This window comes from Haliaeetus albicilla, chromosome 2 (assembly GCF_947461875.1).
Source record: "Haliaeetus albicilla chromosome 2, bHalAlb1.1, whole genome shotgun sequence".
In the NCBI taxonomy this organism is placed as follows: Eukaryota; Metazoa; Chordata; class Aves; order Accipitriformes; family Accipitridae; genus Haliaeetus; species Haliaeetus albicilla.
Genome location: NC_091484.1, coordinates 36,900,836 through 36,921,181, shown reverse-complemented (window position 1 = coordinate 36,921,181; position 20,346 = coordinate 36,900,836). Strand labels below are relative to the sequence as shown.

At 36.5% G+C, this 20,346-nt stretch overlaps 1 protein-coding gene across 6 annotated transcripts in view; it reads right to left on the bottom strand.

Annotated features, from left to right (window-relative positions):
• Positions 1–20,346, bottom strand: part of NEK10 (NIMA related kinase 10) — a 116,715-nt gene that overhangs the window by 39,947 nt on the left and 56,422 nt on the right. For all 6 annotated transcript variants that reach the window (XM_069771088.1, XM_069771059.1, XM_069771074.1 and 3 more), the window contains 3 exons: positions 15,397–15,526; positions 14,724–14,794; positions 8,432–8,645 (listed from right to left, as the gene is read on the bottom strand). In XM_069771088.1, coding sequence (XP_069627189.1) covers positions 8,432–8,645; positions 14,724–14,794; positions 15,397–15,526 — 415 coding nt within the window. The remainder of the gene's footprint in view (positions 1–8,431; positions 8,646–14,723; positions 14,795–15,396; positions 15,527–20,346) is intronic.

Below are 20,346 nucleotides of genomic sequence, written 5' to 3'. Positions count from 1 at the left end.
AAAGTAAAGAGAGAGAAGGGTCAAACTGCATGGACATTTCAAACTTAAATTTCTTTCAACATTGCCAATACTGAACCTCACACTCAGATGACTAACTGTTAACAATAACTTGTAAATCAAGTGGAGCTAAGGGAAAAAAAAGATCAAAAAGACTGCTGTTACCACTCGGTGTCAGATCTAACTGCCACATCAAGAAAGGAAACCTGTTTGAAATGCGTGAATTGAATTCTGTAGACCTCATTATAAAAATAATTGTCAGACCTCCTATATAGAAACTATTGAGAGATCAGTGAAGTGTATCCTAAAGCCTTAAAGCAGTTACATAAACTGTAAAGTTATAACCTGCCTATACATAAAATCTGGTCCATTTACATAATATCTAAACATAGAGCACTACAGTATTTCATTACTAATCTGAGAGTAATAAATAAATTTACTGTGATATATTTTGTCCTACCTATACAATAGCTAATAATTTTCAAAAGTGAGATATACAGTTGTTTCTCTTTTGAGTAGGACACTTGACTGATTTAGAAGGAAAAAAGTACCCTGACTGGAGGAGGCTGGGTGGTGAGTTCAATGCCATTTCTGCTCAGCATTGGAGTAGGACCATAAGGATATAAAGAACATAATTTTGTGAGAAGAGCATGAAGAAAGTATTCTCCAAGACCTTGAAACAACCATTTCCACAGGTCTCAGTGTCTCGGAAAGATTTTTTTCAGACAAGCAGAAAGACAGATACTTATCTTTTGAAGAAATCTGTGAAACAGTGGAATATTCAAAACATCACAAACATTGAAACATTAGTTAGGTTGATATATATTAATTTGAACTGTGCTCATACCTATGCTTGATTCTAGACTCCAGTATTTTACAAATCTTTCTGGAGGCTTTGTCAGTTGATCCAGTTTATTTTCACATTTTCATAATAAACCACCTCTGTTAAAACAAACCCTGCCTTCTAGTATAAACACACACAGTTCTAAAGGAAATCTAAGGGGAAAAGAGTCCCTGTGCAAAAAATGTTCAAATTATGAACCAATTAAAATTTTTTTCCAGGATTCATCTTTTTTTATGACTGAGCAAAAGCATCTGTGGAAACGCTTGAAATTTGTGTCCCAGCCATAAAGAAAAACCTCCGTCTACAAACTGAGACTCTTCATCCATATCCTGTATACTTGCACCATCTCTCTCTTCACTGGTCACCATCACCACTGTAAAATCAGATATACTTTATTTTTGGAGAAATGAAACTTGAATTGGTCTTTTCAACTTCCAATAGGAATCTAATCTTTTATAAATTTAAATTAACACTGTCAAAAAAAAAAAAAAGGTAGGTTTAACTAATATAAAGATATTGATCTTTTGTTTAGCTCTGTTTTGCCACATTGCTGTCCAGAAGAATTAACTTTTCTGTCTTCATGAAATATAGAGCTCTCTAGTGGCATTTGCAAACAGTGTTTAATTAATCTTCTTTATTAGAGACAAGTAATTACAGCATTATACTAGTCAATTGAATTTCTATTTCAAGAAAAAAAATAAAAAGAACTACTTCCACTATTAAACTATTTGTAAAAAACTAGAAGATGGCAATAAAATGAGTAACAGCTAACATGAAATTGTCAGGGGAAAAAACCATACTAAACCAACATATTTCTTTCTGTAACAAAGTAACAGCTCTTGTGCATTAGGAACAAGAAGTAGATGTTATTTATAATGGTTTTAGTAATGCTTTTGACAATGTTTCTCACGACATCTTATAAGAAAGCTAGGGAAGTGTGACCTAGAAAAAATCATGATCAGTTGGCTGTATAATTGACCATAAAAATTGTACTCAACTTGGTAACTACTTTCAGTGTTTGTTAAACTGAAAATGGGTAGTGAGGACAATTTTTTCAGGATCCCTTCTGACCTTGTTCCAAAACCATTCAATGTTGTCACTGAATTACAATGATAATCTGCATAATGGGATAGATAGAACGTCTATTAAATGTGCCTAGATAGTGATACTTTCACATCATATATCATATTACAGCATATACATCATACACAGAGTTGTGTCAATGCAAGTGACAACAGGTGTCAAAGAAAGTTTTGAAAAACTGGAGAAACTAAAAGAACTGATGAAGTTTAAATAGGGAGAATGCAAATTTCTATGAGCAGGGAGAAACAACTGTACAAATGCACAGACTGGGGAAGGACTGGTCAGACAGCAGCTCTGCAGGAAAAGATATGGAGATTTTGGTGGAGCAGCAACAGAACACAACTCATCAATACCATGCTGTTATGAAAAGGTAAACATCACACTAGGATGTATAAAGAAGAGAATCATCCCTAAGAACTGTGTAATCTTTCTACTTGGTACCAAGAAGGTTCTCAGTTGGAGTAATTGAGTCCAGTTTTAAACACTACACTTAAAAAATGTGGAGAGACAGCAAAGGAGAGAAACGAGAATAATCAGAGGTCTACAAAACACAACTTACAAAGTAAGACTGATGGAATTTGATTATTCAGTCCAAAGAAAAAAATTACAGAGTGAAGATAGAACATATAAGAGAAAATAAATAACTCTTACATATTTCTACTGTGGGCAGGACAAAAAGAAAGCAGCTTAAGCTGCAACAAGTAAAATTTAGGTTAGATTTTAAGACCACCTAACAGTAATTAAGTGTTCAGCTATTGCATCTATCTGGGATCCTGCAGAGAGAAGTGTTCATACAGTATGTAACAGGCTTGAATGTGCTTAGTAAATGCAGTGTTCTGGGGATATTCTGGACTTAGTGCTCTCAGAGCACTTACATAACACTTAAGAGTGGGTCTGAAAATTTCAAGTGTAATATACATCCCATATGTGCACATGCATATGTCTATCGAATATCTCCTGGAAACAAGACATACACAACACATCTACTCCGTCAAGCATACAAAACAAGACCAACATTTTCTGAAAGCATCAGCATAACTGCAGATACAGCATATAGCACAGTGTATATGTGCTATGGGTATGCCCAGGATTTCCAATTATCTTCTGACAGCACTTCAGGCATCCTCATGGTTTTCCAGATGTTATCTTCAGATGGAAAAAGAAAGACTCATTTAGACATGTGATTGCTGACTGTAAAGACATTTTTTGCATTTCTGCTGCTTCCAAACTGTTCCCTAGTTTGGCATAGTTTGCCTTGGGGGAGACTTTCTATCACTTGACATTTTTATTACTGGTCAAATACCTGTCAGGAGTGACAGGTAGCTCTAACGCTTGAAGATAGACAAGATAATCTCTGACAACTCTACCAGCCTTATATTCTGTAATTCTATTAAAGTACTTTGATGCACTAACAAATTGAAGCTGAATTAAACATTTTATGGGTTTGTCCTTAATAGTTTGATCATACATTTTCACAGGTAGTAGCTTGACTATTTTCTACATTCAGCAACTCTTAAAAAAATTATACCTGCAAAACAGTTTTTGCATAATTATTTTATTCTCCAAACATAAATAGTATAAATGTAAAAAGGTTACTTTCTTCTTATCACACCAGCTCTAACTTCTAACTTTTAAACTTTAATTCCAGTACCTGCTACATAAATGCCAAAACAGAATGGTATCAGAACAAAATCAATGGAGTGAAAGGTGGGAGATGAAAACAATTTGTGGAATGCTAAGCTTTCATGACATTCCTGAGTCCTCACTCACTTCCAAATCAATGGGAATTATCTGCAGCAGTGCATAGACAGGCACTATCACCCAAAATTTTTATAAAATTTTATTAACTTTTTAATAATAAATTTTAATAACAATAGGAATTGAATATTACAACCTAATAAAGATTGGACTATATTGCTGCAATATTAATAACCTGTTGCATTCTATGTGTTTTAAAACTAAATATACTCTTTGCTTCAACCAATACAAAAACAGTTACTGCATTCATACACAGTTGTTTTAAGAAAAAAATCTTTTATGCATTCATTGGCTGAACCGAGCAAAATACTTATACAAACACACAGAAAAAGGAATAACATTAATCCAATCTTTATGTCTTTTTCTGAGTTAACAAAAAAAATAGATGAATTCAAACCTAATTGCTAATTAAGCACTACTTTGTAATGCACGTGGTGATGCTTAGAAACTAACATGATTATTAGCACAACAATTGCCAACAGTGCAGAACAGAATTTGTGTATGGGGGGAAATGACTTGGTAAAAACGCAGTTAAATCATTTTGTGTTCCTTTGCCCTTCAGATAGTTGTGATCCTGTCCTCATTTATTCTAAAAACTTGAGGAAATTGATGGCTGCTTTTAATTACAAGAGTTGTCAGTAGCCTGCAGGGTGGTTACAAAAGTACGGATTCTTAAATCTTGAGGTTTAACCCTTCCCCCTTTGGCCACACATCCCTGTGGATGAAGAAAAAGGTTGGGATAAAGAAAATCCAATCCTGTGGATAAAGGAGAGTGGGAGCAGTAGCATGGTCTGTATTTACAGGTATTCCTACAAAATGCTTCACAATCATTTGCATTAGGGTCTTTGTGATAGAAGAGACATACAAAGAAATCCCAATGTTTCTCAAGCCTTCAGATACACTATTGATGTTTCTAAACCAATCTAGAAAAGACAGTACAATCTACTCTTAATTTTCTACAGGTGGATTATGAAGGTTTATGCCACAGATGAAGACAGGAAACTGAATCAGCTATTTCAGGTCCAGCCAGGCTCTTTAGTTCAGATGTAGTCCTGTCTGAAAACAGCTATACTGCTCCTTTCACTATTTCCAGCCAATAAATAGTTGAACTGCTTCTGCAAGATGGCACCAGGCAGGCTTCTGGATAGGCTGTAACATACCTGCCTGCAAGCAGAATAATCAGAGTATGTCTCCTAGCAGCTGCATCCTAGTCCAGAAGCGCAATACCTTGATACCTGCAGATCTAGGTCTGGGAGGGCCAGTCTTGACCTGCAGCTAAAAATCTTATCTAGATGGAAGACGACTCACCTTAAATCTATATGCCAGGCTCTTCAGCATGCTGGTTTAGGGGAAGACTTGCCAGTTCAAGTGTGAAAACAAAGAAATGCAGAGCACGACCTTGCTAATAAGCATTCTTGTACATTTGAACATTAGGACAAAATACTCAGCTAATTGTGACCTAAATGGACCAGCTCAGACCAAGCACTGTTAATGACTTCTGACACCCTATTAGCCCTGACAAACACTGGATGTGGAGCCACTCCATAGATCGCACCGCACTCAGAACCGAAAGTTGTACCTACTTTTCCATTATCTAAGCATCTTAGTCTCCCGTTACTCTGCACAATTGGGAACTTCATTTGAATACATAGATTTGCATATATGGATTTAAAAATAAAATGTGTATTCTAGTGGCATGATTAATACAAAAATTAAAATAAGCTTAAATTCTCAAAGAACACAGTATTACAAAAAACTGCTATAGAGAAAGAATGTGACAGAATATGTGTGCCATATGCACAGATCAGAACTTCAGAAACTGAGAAAAGGAAGTTATTCTGATCAGCCAGGTAGCCTATCATGTCTGCCCATTTTTAGCATATTCTCTGAGAGTAGTAGCAGGAGGTACAAATGGCTCACATTTTTATATATATTTTTAGCTGACAGACTCTGACTATAAAGCTTACAGTTTTCTCTCCCACATTGAAAATATAGGACAGATCTCAATTTTCATCATTCTATATTGGTTTAGGTATATTGATATTTTACATTTAAAAATCTGGCAATGAGAAAAATGTTATTCTATTTATATGTCAAACAGTATATGAACACACTGGCTTATCAAGGGCTTCTAAGCATTATTTCTAAGTTAAAAACACTTCAGGATACATGCACTAAATTAAACAATAATGGATGATGCCCATGTAATGAAACCCATATTTCCAAAGTAATAAAAGTGACTTATTTTCAGCTTTTTGCAAACAGCCAAAATAATGTCTAAGTTTTTCAAATCTATATACCTCAAAAAAGCAATCAAATTATTATTTGGCTACCTTCTCATCTCTTTAAAGGAAAATATTAGAAAGATACTTTCATTATTAGTTAAATCAACTACTGTTTTGAGACTCAGATTTAGCTTAGAACACAGAAAACTCAACTTCGCCACTGGTCTGTTTGGTGACCTTACCCAAACTACCTTTTTCCTCTCTACCCTTTCCTACCCAGAGCACAAAAATATAATATTGACCACCTTGAAATGAAAGGTACTATGTGAGAGATAATTACTACAATTATGATTACTTGTTTGGGTCCTCTATACCCTGTGTTATGTCAGCAACCTTCGACTTTCAGAACTGAACACACTAAATTTATTAAACACCTTTCATCCCTACATCTGCTTGTGTTCTTACATAAACAACAATTTCTATGAAAAACAAGGAAAGATAAGAATTTATGTGGGGAGCTGATAATGACTGTCTTTATTAGGATTATTTTCAAGCATGGATTTTATGCTATACTTGCCAGACAATGTAACTACACATCTCCAACATCATCTACTGACCTGCCTTTCAGTTGCCTACTTAATCAGCCTCCATACTAGTCTTAAACTACTTATAAAACAGATTCCACTCTGGTTCCAAAAGATCTCTGTTGTTTAGTTCCATAAACCAGGACAGAGAGTACGCTCTTTATTTCAGAAACATTCACATTATGACACAACTGGGATGAAAAAGGAGGCCGTAAGTACATTTTAGTAGAGAGAAAACAAGTATAAGAAAGCTGGCTTCAACAAAACGTTGAACTACATGGCAGAAACACTGAATTTTCCAACACCACAGAAAAATGACAAATTATTTGGCTGTGGAATCACCAGGGCCTTTACTAAGATGAATTAGGTTGTCCATACCTCACAGAGTTTTTATTTCAGGAACAGTTGCTTGAAATTCTTCCTAGTACTTTTAGTTAGAATATTGTCTTTTTTTCAAAAGTCAAACTTTTCAGGAATAATTATTCTCTTTATCAGAAATCCTCCAAGTTCATACAATTTTCCTATAATACTGGGAACAAAGAAACATCAGTCCTGTTTCTAAGCCCTGTAGCACTCCTCTGAAATTCTGAAGGATCCTAGCCTGATTTATTCTATCTTTTTTACAGCAAGGACACCCAATTAGGTCTCCCACTTCTCATTACTGAGCCATACTCCCCTCAGCTTCTGCAGTGTTCTGGATCTGTCAGATCTTCTTGTTGTACCTGTTTCTTTTAATATACATAATAAAATATCCACTGGAGTAGAACTAGAATTACAGTATTCCTTCCTTGAGAAGATTAGCCATTAACCCCCAAAACAGAGAGGCATTTTCCGTCTCATTTTGTAGATAGGTGTTATTTTCCAAGTATTGATACAAAACAGGAGTACTCTGACTTCAATGTAAAACTATTAGTTCTAGCCTATCTTACAAGTGTCTGGATAGGGCAATCTTCTCTCAAAGACAGCATAACTGCATTGAAATCCCAAATCAAGCAGCTTTCCATACATAGCACATTTTTTTTCAAGTTTCATCACAGTTATGCGACAGAACGACTATATCAAGATATAATGACATACAACAAGCTTCCAAATGTGTAGGGTAAGAAAATTAAAAAACCAATGGAAAATAATTGCTTATACTGTTTTAAGTTATAAATCCTACTCTGTATCTTTCTTTTACCTCAGTACCTCTTACCTTTCAAATTACAGCGGTTTGTTAAGGTTTTTCTGGAAGTTTTTGGCATCCTTTTTGTTGAAAAAAAAGGTATAATACAAATAATCATCTTGGAGTGATAGGCTAAAAATCTACCGAAAAAAAATGATTAACAATTTCTACAAGTCTTACGTTTGGCCAGGAAGGTGAAGATAAAGAACATATTAAAGAAAAAAACAAACCAAACAAACCAACACCCATGAGCTTAGGACCAGGTGTTCCTGAAAATCATTCTCCTACACAGAAGTTCTTCAGTGCAAACTACTGAGCCCTGATAAAAGAAATCTAAGAGTGATACAATAGCTGAACAGACAAGAGTAGCTGTGTAAATTCTAACTTTGCTTCACAATTACCATAAAAATGATTTTCTCAGTGAGCTTTTACCACCTTGGGTTTTTTTAAAGTAAATTCTCTGAGATAATATACAAGTTTGGTTCATTATATAAAATACTGATGTCCTTCATGAAGAGTGCTTAAAACACAGCCTGAAGCAAATGAAAGAATTTTAAGAAATATTTCTGCAGAACTGCATCACACAGTAAGAAAGCATGAGTTTTACTGATAAACACCTTATCAGCATCACTGTTCTTTTTTTAGCAATCTGTAATTAAAAACTATATTTATGTAGGTTCCATTTTCATTTTGGTTTATTTTCTGCTTTGTTGTACCTTATTTTCTCAGATATGGCAAACAATAAGAAAAAATAAAGCCTAATACGTGTACTTACTTGTGATAAAACAGAAAGCTGATGGTGATAGGTTACTGCATTTCGATTAGCCTCCATGAAGTACCTCTGGGTTTGTCTCCTCTGCCGATCCAGTTTCTTCTCCAACATGAGATGAGAGGTAGATAAAACATCCAGGTATTTCATCATCACATCAGAGAGCAGTGAGCTGACCTCCACTATGTCTGGACGTGCCTCTGCATCAGGAGTCAAGCATCTACAAAAAGAACATTCTCTAATGAAAGTTAATTACTTCTTCCTAAAAAACTGTTTACTACCACCGCATTCCTACACTGATATTTATCAAGTCATGCTGGCCAGCACTCTGCTCAAGCCTGCCTGGGACAGTTTAACGCTGGGCAGCCTTGGTGTTGACACACCACAGAGCACAGTCTCTGGCATCAGCTGGAACAATTGTCCTTGGCACCAGCCCAGACAGAACTGCTATGGGGGCGTGTCCAGGTTTCAGCTGGGATAGAGTTAATTTTCTTCCTAGTAGCTGGTATAGTGTTATGTTTTGGGTTCAGTATGAGAAGAATGTTGATAACACACTGATATTTTCAGTTGTTGCTAAGGAGTGTTTAGACTAAGTCAAGGATTTTTCAGCTCCTCATGCCCAGCCAGCAAGAAGGCTGGAGGGGCACAAGAAGTTGGGAGGGGATGCAGCCAGGGCAGCTGACCCAAACTGGCCAAAGGAATATTCCATACCATGTGACATCATGCCCAGTATATAAACTGGGGGGAGTGGGGCTGGAGGGGGGATCATTGCTTGGGAACTAACTGGGCATCGCTCGGCAAGTGGTGAGCAATTGCATTGTGCATCACTTGCTTTGTACATTCCAATCCTTTTATTATTATTGTCATTTTGTTATTATTATCATTATTAGTTTCTTCCTTTCTGTTCTATTACTGTTCTTATCTCAGCCCATGAGTTTTACCTTTTTCCTTCCAATTCTCTCCCCCATCCCACTGGGTGTTGGGGAAGTGAGTAAGCAGCTGCGTGGTGCTTAGTTGCTGGCTGGGGTTAAACCATGACAAGGGGGCTGCTGCTGTGCACTGCCAGACACACTAGGGAGTGCCTGGTACCTCTTCCTGCGGCTGGGGGAGACATTGGCCTCCCTTGTGGGGACTGTGCTCTGGTCAATGTGCTGCACCACTGGACAAAGCAGCTGTGAAGGAGATGAGTGTGCTGTCAGGAGGATTTATAGGAGAATGACAAGATCTTCACAGAGATGAGACCCCCAAACGACACAAAGAAGGAGGAAAATCTAGAGATTACCCTCAAAGGACCAGTAGACAGAGGCTCCCAGGAGGAGGTAGGCTGGAGACTTGTGAATTCTGCCAAGAGAAGGACGTATTTTCCTCCAACTACACATACAATTAGACAACAGGTGTAGTGACCTAGGAACAGGTGAGGAAGAACAAGACCTAAGAGAGGACACATCAGAGCCAGGTCAGTCTGAATCAAGTGTTCATATCACAAATAAGCAGTAGCAACTGACAGTCAGCTGAGACCGAGGGAACAGAGGCATCCATCTACTTGATCTGATTTGATGATTGTGAAGCCTGTTGCTTGTGAGGAGCTTGGATTCAGGACATTGCAGAGATACTACCAAGACTCATCTGGCCCTTAGGCTATTATGCCCTGCTGCTTATTCATATGGGCATGAATGACACTACCACGGCCAACCCCGAACATACTGAAAATGACTACAGAGAACTGGGGTCAATTGTGAAGGGCAGGAGGCTGAGGTAGTGTTCTCCTCAATTGTTCCAGTGAGGGGGGAAAGGCTCAAGCAGGATGCAACCTACACTGCAACACCTGGCTGCGTGTAGTCAAGAGCTTATGGGTAAGGATCAAAGGAAGAGACCAACATGGGTGACGCTGTGGCAGATGCATGCTATAAACCACGCAAAACCAAAGAGGAAGTCAATGAAGACTTTGTTGGACAGATGAAGGAAGCTTCATGATTGCAGCCACTCATACTCATTGGGGCCTATTAACCACTCTGATATCTGCTGATAGGGTAATATGGCTGAGTGCAGCAATCAGGAGATTTCTGGAGTCTGTTAATGACAATTTCTTGATGCAGCTGCTTCGGAAGCCAAGTAGCAAAGTCACTCTGCTAGACCTGTTGCTTACAAACAAGGAAGAATCAGACAGGGATGCAAAGATCAAGGGCAGCCTCAGCTACAGCAACCATCAAACTGTGGAGTTCAAAATCCTGAGAGAAGTGAGAAAGACAGAGTGTATGATTACAACACAGGACTTCAGGAGAGCAGAAGTCAGCCTGTTCAGCGATATTCCTGGTAGAACCTCATGGAAGACTGCTCTAGAAGGTAAAGGAAAAGCTTGGAAGAGCTAGCTAATCTTCAGGGACACCTCAAAGCACAAGAACAGCCCATTTCTGCATGTAGGAAGCAGGGGTGGGCTATACAGGAAGAATATACAGATATTGCCCAAAGGGTGGAGTTAGGAAAGCCAAAGCTCAGCTGGAGTTGAAACTAGCAATGAACGTGAAAGGCAGAAGAAAGGCCTTCTACAAGTACACTGACAACAGAAGAAAGGCTAAGGAAAATGTGGACCCACTGTGCAACCTAGTGACAAAGGACATGGAAAAGGCCGGGGCACTCAATCCCTTTTTTGTTTCCATTTCCATTGGGAAACTTTAGCCTAAGTGGTCCAGATTTCTGAGCCTACCTGTGGAATCCATGAGCATGAAGCATTACCACACAGTAGAAAATATAGTGAGAAAGCATTTAAGCCAATTGGACATGCATAAGCTCATGGGACCAGATGAGATGAGCCTGAGGGTGCTGATGTAACTGGTCAATGCTACTATCCATCACATGTGAAAGGATCAGAGGGAGGCTCCTGTAGCCTGGAAAAAGTTGAATATCACACACATATCCAAGAACAGCAAGAGGGAAGATCCAGGAAGCTACTAGCCAGTCAGCTTCACCTCAGTCCCTGGGAAAATAATAGAGCAAATTCCCCTGGAAGTAATTTCCAAGCACACAAAGGACAAGAAGGCAACTGGGAACAGCCAGAACGGATTTACCAAACAGTAGTCATACCTGACTAGCCTGATTGCTCTCTATGATGACATTACTGGCTCTGTGGACAAGGGGAGAGCAGTATATGCTGTGGGTAGCTTTATTTTTGCAAGGCCTTTGCCACAATATCCCACAATATCCACAGGACTATAAGGCAGGTAGATAATTGGCTGAACTTCCTGGCTTAAAGATATCTCAGCAGCAGTACAAAGTCCAGCTGGTGGCTGGAAGTAGCATCCTCCAGGGATTGATCAGTACTGTTTAACATCTTTATTAATGACCTAGATGATGGGATGGAATGCATTCTCAAAAGGTTTGTGAACATCAAATTGCAGGGATCAGTTGATACATGGGGCAGGGCTGCTGTCAGAGGGACCTGGGCCACCTATACAGAGATCTGATTGCTGTCTACATAATGGGAGGGTATAGAAAAGATAGAGCCAGACCCTTCTCAGAGGTGCACAGAGATAGAGCAAGAGGCAATAAACACAAGTTAGACCACAGGGAAGTCTGATTACATATAAGGATTACTACTACTACTACTATTACTTTTAATCACAAAGACAGGCAAGCACTGAAGAGGGCCCAGAGAAGTTGTGGGATCTCCATCCTTCAAGATATTCAGAACTCAGTTAGACAAGACCCTGAGCAGTGAGCGAGCAGATCTAATTGTATCTGCTTTGGGCAGATGGACTTGATGACCTCCAGGGGTCCCTTCCAACCTAAATTACTTTACAGTTCTATGCTTCTTGTTTCAGGCACCCTAGGTAGCTGTTTAGTAACAGTAATAATATACTAGTAGGTTTTTTTAGATCCCCAGAATATTTTGTATGTAGTGTAGGACATGAAAGCTGATAGGGACAGTTCTGCATAAACTGTCTTAAATCTGTTAACTCCAGTGAACCTGATAATTTACTGTGATTTCCCTGCAAAGTACTATTGACCAGCTAGCATACAGTTACACTTAATCCAACACCCTTCTTTAAAGAAAGTGTCACAGAATGATCTTATTATTTCTAAACCAGTACTTTCTAAATAAATATAACTGCCATGTAAACTTGCAGTTTTGAAAATGTTTTACAGTATTGAACTTCTTGATTTTAATATTTTTTGTTTAAATTTGCTCAAATCTGTTGATTAATCTCATTAATTTTCATAAATTTGTTAACCTGTTTTACTTAAAATTTTATATTTCCTTTAAACAGATGCAAGATTTTCACTCTTAAGAAATGTTTCATTTGACTTTTTCTTTTTAATTTTTTATTTTAATCCACTGAAATTTGTCAAAATTTTCAACAACGTGAGCTATAAAAGATTTCTGATAAGTCCTTAATCCATTTCTCATGCATCTAAAAATAAATTATTTATCTATGACTAAACACTGAGTAGACTGACGTTCAACTCTGAAAGACTTTGATGGTTATGATTCCAGAACTTTCTTTAGTAGCTTAATCCAATAAAACTGTATTTTAGTAATAACAATAATGAAGAATAATAATGATAACACTAAATGCAAATCTACTGTTGCAACATGAAGTTTTCTATGTTTTTTTCTAATCATTATCAATAAATTATTTTTTTCTCTTTATAACATTCATCTTTGAATATGTGTTGTGCTTCAGTTATTTGGAAAGAACTTGTTCATTTCTGTTAATGTTTCCTCATCTATAAGTAAAATCTCATTATTACTGCTTTTCTTTAATGTTCTTTATTCTTTCTAAGTATCTCACAAAGCATAAGCCAAAACCCAAACTAAATATTTAATTTAAGGATTAACCCATAGTAAGAGAATCAACATTTTTAAAAAAATATTTTATGCTTCCCACTGTTATTAAATAAGTGGAAAAATTCTTACATGATAGGAAAACTTAATTTTAATATTTTTATACAAATACCTATTTAATCATCTATTTAAACCAGTTAGCCTCCATAGCAGCCAGTCTCATGATGACATGGGACTTTCAGTGAACTTGTATTTTCAGTTTTCAGTGAACAGCCACAAAATCTACAATCATAAATAACTCAATAGCTGGCCTTGGAAAAACCCTCAAAAACTTCCTATTACAGAGTTTCTCATTATTATCAGGAATGAAAAGAAGGAAAAGACAGAGGGCCAGATACTCACATAACTTTATCAGTGACTTAAATAAAGATGTGTTTAAAATTTGTAAGAGAATGCAATACATATCAATACTGGTATTATGTGATTGGAAGATATTTTCTGGATGCATTTGAGATTACTATATTATTCTTAAATAGCAAGCAATGAATTAATAAAGCCAGTTATTCTAACTAACTACAGATATCTGTAAGTATTTAAAATATTAAAATTCATTTCAGGACCTCTTAAACATAAATGTTAGTTCTATTAGCTCCCCTCCATTGTTGTCCTTCGTCCTCAAGGTCTTTAACTGAAACCTTTTTGTACAATAAAACATAGTATAAGTATGTTACAGTCTTTGTACAGTAAAGTGCTTTTTAGAGATGGAATTCAACATCTGAGTGAGAAAGAAAAAGCATTTTTGTGCTAAGTGGAATCTTTCTAAAATGGAAAAATCAAGAGAGCTAAATCTCATAGAAGTGCACCAATTCACTCTCTATATGAATATATTCTCTATATACACATTACATTAGCATCAGGAAGATGTAACCATAGTTAAGAGAAATATGGGATGAGTGAGTGGAGCAAATACAGGCTCATCTTTTCCTCCATTACTGCATTATCTGTGCTTTGTTATCCCTGCTATCCTGCTAACAGGATTACAAGGTAGTGGGAAACATATTTCTATCAGTCAAATAAACACACAAAACTATGAATGTGATCATACAGTGATCTATAAATAACATATTGCAACACGGTTACTTCCTTGACCATAAACTGCACTTGAAAATTACTCAAAATGCTGTATTTTCATGGGGGAAAATTTGACGCGTAGGGAATTAACTACAGCACTGGTATTGTTAAACTTTAGTACTGCATATAAAGTCTATACTGGCTAGGTAAATGTGCTGACTATACTGACATAAGTTTTCCAGTTGCGTGTATGCAACTATATTGCATATGTTATTAGCAGGGTAAGGAGATACCCCCGTTTTTCTTTAAATCAGAATATATTTCATATTCAGAGACAAATACTAGTAGTTGCTAAATTCAGCAAACTGTCACCACTGCTGGAAACATACAAAACAAAAGATCTTTTCAGCAGGATGTTGAAATAAAACTAAATCAAGTAATTACCTCTTAATGGTAAATGACAGTTTTTCAGAGTACAGTCCTCCTGGCACAGGTTCATACACAGCCCCTACTATCTGCAAAATAAATAATCTACAGGTAATTGAAGAAAAATATTCCGTTATTTATTTGAAGATCCCATATGATAAGTATTGTTCCTTGAAACAACCTGATGGGCATTACATCATCAGCTCTAACTTGCAAAACAACTTAGAACACATCTTCTAACGCAGGATATAACTTCTAATCAGGTATCTACATTAATGTACGTGCTCACTGTAGATCAAAGGGCTACAATATCTGAATAAAGGAAACATTAAAAAAAAAACCCTACATTGATTTATTTTTATTTATGATCACATCCTAAGGTGTAATACACAATGCTATAGAAAATCCAGTATTATAGTACATCAAGAAATTTTATATATCTAAAGCTCCTATCACCAAATGCAATGATAAAAATATGCTAGTCTGAGAGGTAATAATATACTAACATTTACAAGTAATTTTTGCAGTTAGAATGGCAAGATAGCAATTCATACAATGATAAACACTTGTGCTCATTCACACATCAGACCAGAGAGCAGTTTATGCTTCTATAACCTTAAACATAAATTCTTACGGGTCTACTGAACACATGCAGAAATAATTGGTAGGTTGATCTGGCAAATCCAAATACCTTAGTTGCCAAGGAGAGCATATTGGTGCTGTAAAACGGTGGGTTCAGAGTTGCCATCTGATAAAGAATGCATCCTGCAGCCCAGACATCAGCCTTCTCTCCATACGGCTCACTCTTTACAACTTCAGGGCTAAGTAAAAAGCAATGCAACCCACAAGTCCTTAATTAATTCACCTAGAAGTAGGCTTATTTTTTTTTTAAAACACCCAATATTTAGGTAGTCACTACAACATACTTTGAGAGCATATACAATCATGTTCAAAAGGTTGCATTTATTTCCTTTATCAGCCAAATTCTTTAAGTGGAAGTACAATTAATAGCTTTTCCACTTCTACTGCAGTACTTCTCACAACACTAGTGGTTTATATTTTGTTCACTTGCCCTTTCCACTCATTTCATGTTATAATGTCTTTGGACTTAATGGATACAAATGAACTACGGCATTCAGAACTTGTTTACAATGATGGCATTTTAATAAAATGGACTAGAGAACAGATATATATATCGTATCCTCTTGTAATTCAGATATCAGAAAGATTTGAATAGGATTCCTGTATTTAGAATGCTAACGGATATGATTTTGCCATTAATGTGAGTAAATAAACTTTACTCATTATATCATTTTCATCCTCTTAAAACTAATGCATTCCCTGTGAGGGTGCCATGTGGACACTCAACAGCCAGCTGAAAGACAATTAAAAAAAAAATCCCTTGTAAAGATCCATTTAAAGCAAAAGGAAGAAGGCAGTAATTTCAGTTTTGACTCAGTACACAGCAGACTCCAATTCCTTCTGTTAATTTCCTCAGCACTCTTCATAAGCCTGAATGATAATAATTTATATTAGTAGGGATATTCTGATGCTGGAGTTCAAGTCTTAGCAGTAAGTAAAGGTCATATCACATAATGTGGGGTTTTTTCACTTAGCATCTTCTCTCTGTAATTATTCAGAGATATAAAAAATACTTGACTCCTTTTATGTGTAAAATCAACTTGAAAACCTACTTGTTTTCCTTTTCCTTTCAGCTTAGAATTTGGAACTACTGTATCAACTTCATGATTATACTACTGATATATTTGGTAAAGTGCCTTATTTTGGAGCTGAGAGGTACTGTGTAAATTCAATTAATGATGCAGTCTGTATAAAGTATATTGCTAGACGGTGTGCTGCTGATATGTACAAAGTGCAGAAAACAAGATTTTTAAAATACATGGGATGAGGTCCCTTAGATAATTTCTCTACAGCATAATAGTTTAAGTGATCTTAACAGAACAAAGTCAGAACAGAGGTCAGTCACAGCATGGGGAAGTGAGACAGACTGACAGGTCACACATTTCTGATAAAATTGATCAAGCAAAATACAGATTCCTGGGTGAAACTTAATTAGCAATTTTCCTTGAATTTTACTCCTGCTATTATACAACCACAGAGGGGAATACAGGATGTTGAACATGGTGTTAGAACAGAATATCATTTCTGTAATCAGACTGTCTTTATTCCTGGCTGTGACACTAACTCATTAGAGGACTCTGTGGAAATTTCATTTTTATGTATTAAGTGTGTCTGTTAGAGCAAACATTGGTATTGCAACTTATCGTACAGATGGTGAACTCAGTAAGGCAAAGCCCCTGTCTTAGTAAAGTTCCAAGCATGCTCCTACTCAGAAAAATGAATCTGACTTGAATTTTTCATTCTAGTGATAATTTTAATGTATAAAGAGACAGTTGTAAATTATTAAAATAAGATTAATAAATTTTAATAAATTATTATTAAAATAAATATTAAAATCCCAAACTGAGATTATTCAGGCCAAATCTATGTAACTATGCAAAAAGTCACACAGCAGTCACAGAAAGAACAAGCTGAATATAAATTGAGAGAGAAACAGAAGGAACCATGACCTGGCCTGCAGAATCTTGTATTCGTGAACACCAGGAAAGAACCTAGCCTGGTGTCCAGAGCAAACAGCAGTCCATTGGACTGGTGACTAGGAAAAAATGTATGTGTTACTACTACAATTTGGAAAACACGGGAAGAATACAGTGCTGACAGAGTTGTAGTTTTAGCATGGTTTGACAAAAATGCATAATAGCTCAAGTTAATGAAATCATTTGGTCTGCTTATTCATGCAGAAAGACTTCTTGTTCTAAATGCATACCTAACCCCCCTTTTTTTTTTTTTAAATCAAGAGGAGGACTTGCAGCTGAGTACTACTTGATCTTTTTTTCCAGAACAAATGTCTTTAGTCAGAAGTCTCTGACATTTAGAGCATTAGGATGACCAATACCTTAAATAAATACTGTCTCATGCTTAAGAAGTACTTTAAATTACTGAAGTAGTATTTAGCTAAGGTGACCATGAAGGTTTTCCAGAGAATACAAAATCCTATTCTTATATGATGCTATGCTTTCATGGCTAAGTAATTCTGTAATTTAGATTTTAAAATAGAATTTTCAAATATTATTTATTTACTTTTAAGAGATGCAGTGAAATCCCTCACCATGTTCTACAGGCTTGCCTCACCATCTGCTAGTTAGAAATGTGGGTGGCTACAGTACTTGTTGACTAGCAAAACAGTTCTGCAGTTCTGCATCTTTTGGATCCGCACCGTTGAGGGATGCCAAGCAGAGAAAGTACCCAGTTCTGTTCCTCTACACCACTACCCACAAACAGGAGCATGGTGGGAGTACATAAGGTTTGTCTAATCCAGCTGACAACTGTGTATAAACTGTCACTGTCTGGTCAAGACCAGAAAGAATGAGTAGAACCAGACTCTGAATTTTATTCCATAAAACCCCTACAAAAGTGGTCTTAGCCACAAACACTGAAAATTAATTTAAGGGTGTAGCATTGGTATGACTTTTTTTTTTTGTTTATTTGTAAAGGCAGGATTCTTCCTTTAATTTTTAGGTTGGCTGAAATAGTTCAGTGGCACTAATTAAATTTTTAGCAAACAGATGTCCACATTATAAAATGCATTCAGTGTCAAAATAAAATACATAAAGGGAGAAACTCTAAGAGCTGATAAAGAATTTCATTTCCATTGCTCCAAGGGTTGATCGTACTGCTGCATATCCACAGGCCTGGATATTAAAAGAGGCAGCAGATAGTTTTATAATTGGTCATTTAGTTCTTGCAGCTAACATATTCAAGATAATCACTACAGTTTTCCTCTAGGTTTACAAATCACTGCTCATTTCCAAATTACATATTCAAGCTGGAAAAGCTTACTTCAGCAGCATTATGCTAACTATAGGAGAGTCCTTCACGAAATGAATGTCCACAGCAAAAGCAAGACTAAATTCTTCTAAATGAAAGACACAGAAACATATCCACAGAATAATTCTCCAAATTCTCAGCATCCTTGAACAGACAGTTTTATAACTGTTCCTCAGAAAGTTCACTCTTGCTCAACATATCAGCATTGCTTTTATATTTAATAACAGTCTTCTATGCCAACAGCCTTAAAATTACTCTTGAATTAGATTAAGCCATTGCTTAGTCCAAAGAGTTATCTGGTTTTGCTTCTGAACTACTTTTGCAAAATTAAGCAGCTATTTTAAATACAGAAGATAGCTTTCCATACTACCCCACATTTTTAATTAGGATTTAAAAAAAGAAAATAAAATCTTGTCAATATTTGTGCTACGTGTAAAACACCAAACACACTTCACCTAATCATCTCTACGTGGCCTTGGAGATATTTTTGCAATCAAGCTTTCATTTATAATTTTGCTCACTGATGTTATTTTGTCATGGTTTTTGTTTAAGAATACTTTTAACAGAGATTTACAAACAGACTGTGCCAACCTGAATCTGCTACATTAGTACTATCACATACCTATATGAAAGATGACTATCCTCACTAGATTAGCTCATGTTCACATTAGTTATTTAGTGGATAGAAATTCCAAAATGAAGGAAGAAGTCCTGAATTTGGAGAGGGAGGAAAGGAGGAGCTGAGGGAATGATGTTTTCAAAACAGCATTAATTTTCTAGAGCTTCTAAAGCTTCTAAGAACTGTTGTCAATATTATCAGGCTGCCTTTACACGGGACGCAATCAGTAAAGATTTCCCAAGCTGCACAGAACTTCAGTAAGCCACGCGTCAGTTGTCTTGGTACAGTGTTCACTGGTTAATCCAAGTGCTTCTGACAGGTGTAAGAACAAGCTGGTATATGTCATCCTACAGTATGAGGAGTATTTTCAAATGAGACATGATTTCAACTAAACAGTTATGGACTAATTAAAATAAGAGTGATTCTTCAAGACTAACTCCCAGAAGAGGTGATGGCTGGAATGGAAGAGTAAATAAATAAGAAGCATACACCACTGCAGAAGATTTTAACAATGGCAGAGGTATTGCTTTTAGTCTTTATCATTCCTCCAATTAATTATTTAAAGTTTGACGGAGATTCCTGCAGTTGGTGGTGGTTATACAAACACTCATGCCTAGAAACCATACCTAGTTCAGGAAGCAACCCAAGCTGAAAATGGTTGGGAGGCTAGCAAAGTATCAAATATGCTTATCCCATTCTTCCTTCGCTGTGGATATTGACTTATTGCCACTGTTGGAGATAGGACAGTAGGAGAGATGGTAGACAAGTTTGCCATATACTGATAAACCTTTTTTTTTTTTTTTTTGGTCCCAAATACTAAAAGAGTCTCTGCAGCTTCTATTAGCTTCAGATATTCCAATATCTTTGTTAAGCTACCTATAAAATAATACTTTCTTGCAATGGATAGCCTTTTTTAGAGTTGTTGGCAGAACTCATCAAAGCAAAGTAGAGGATTTACACAATCTTTGCACCTATAACTGCCACAATTCACTATGAAAATGAGACTGCCATTCTCTGGCCCAGGCTAACCAGGGATTTTTCCAGTAGTGTCTTGAAAACCTTCAGAGGTGGAAGACTACACAATCTCTCTGGGCAGCCTGTTCTATATTCGAC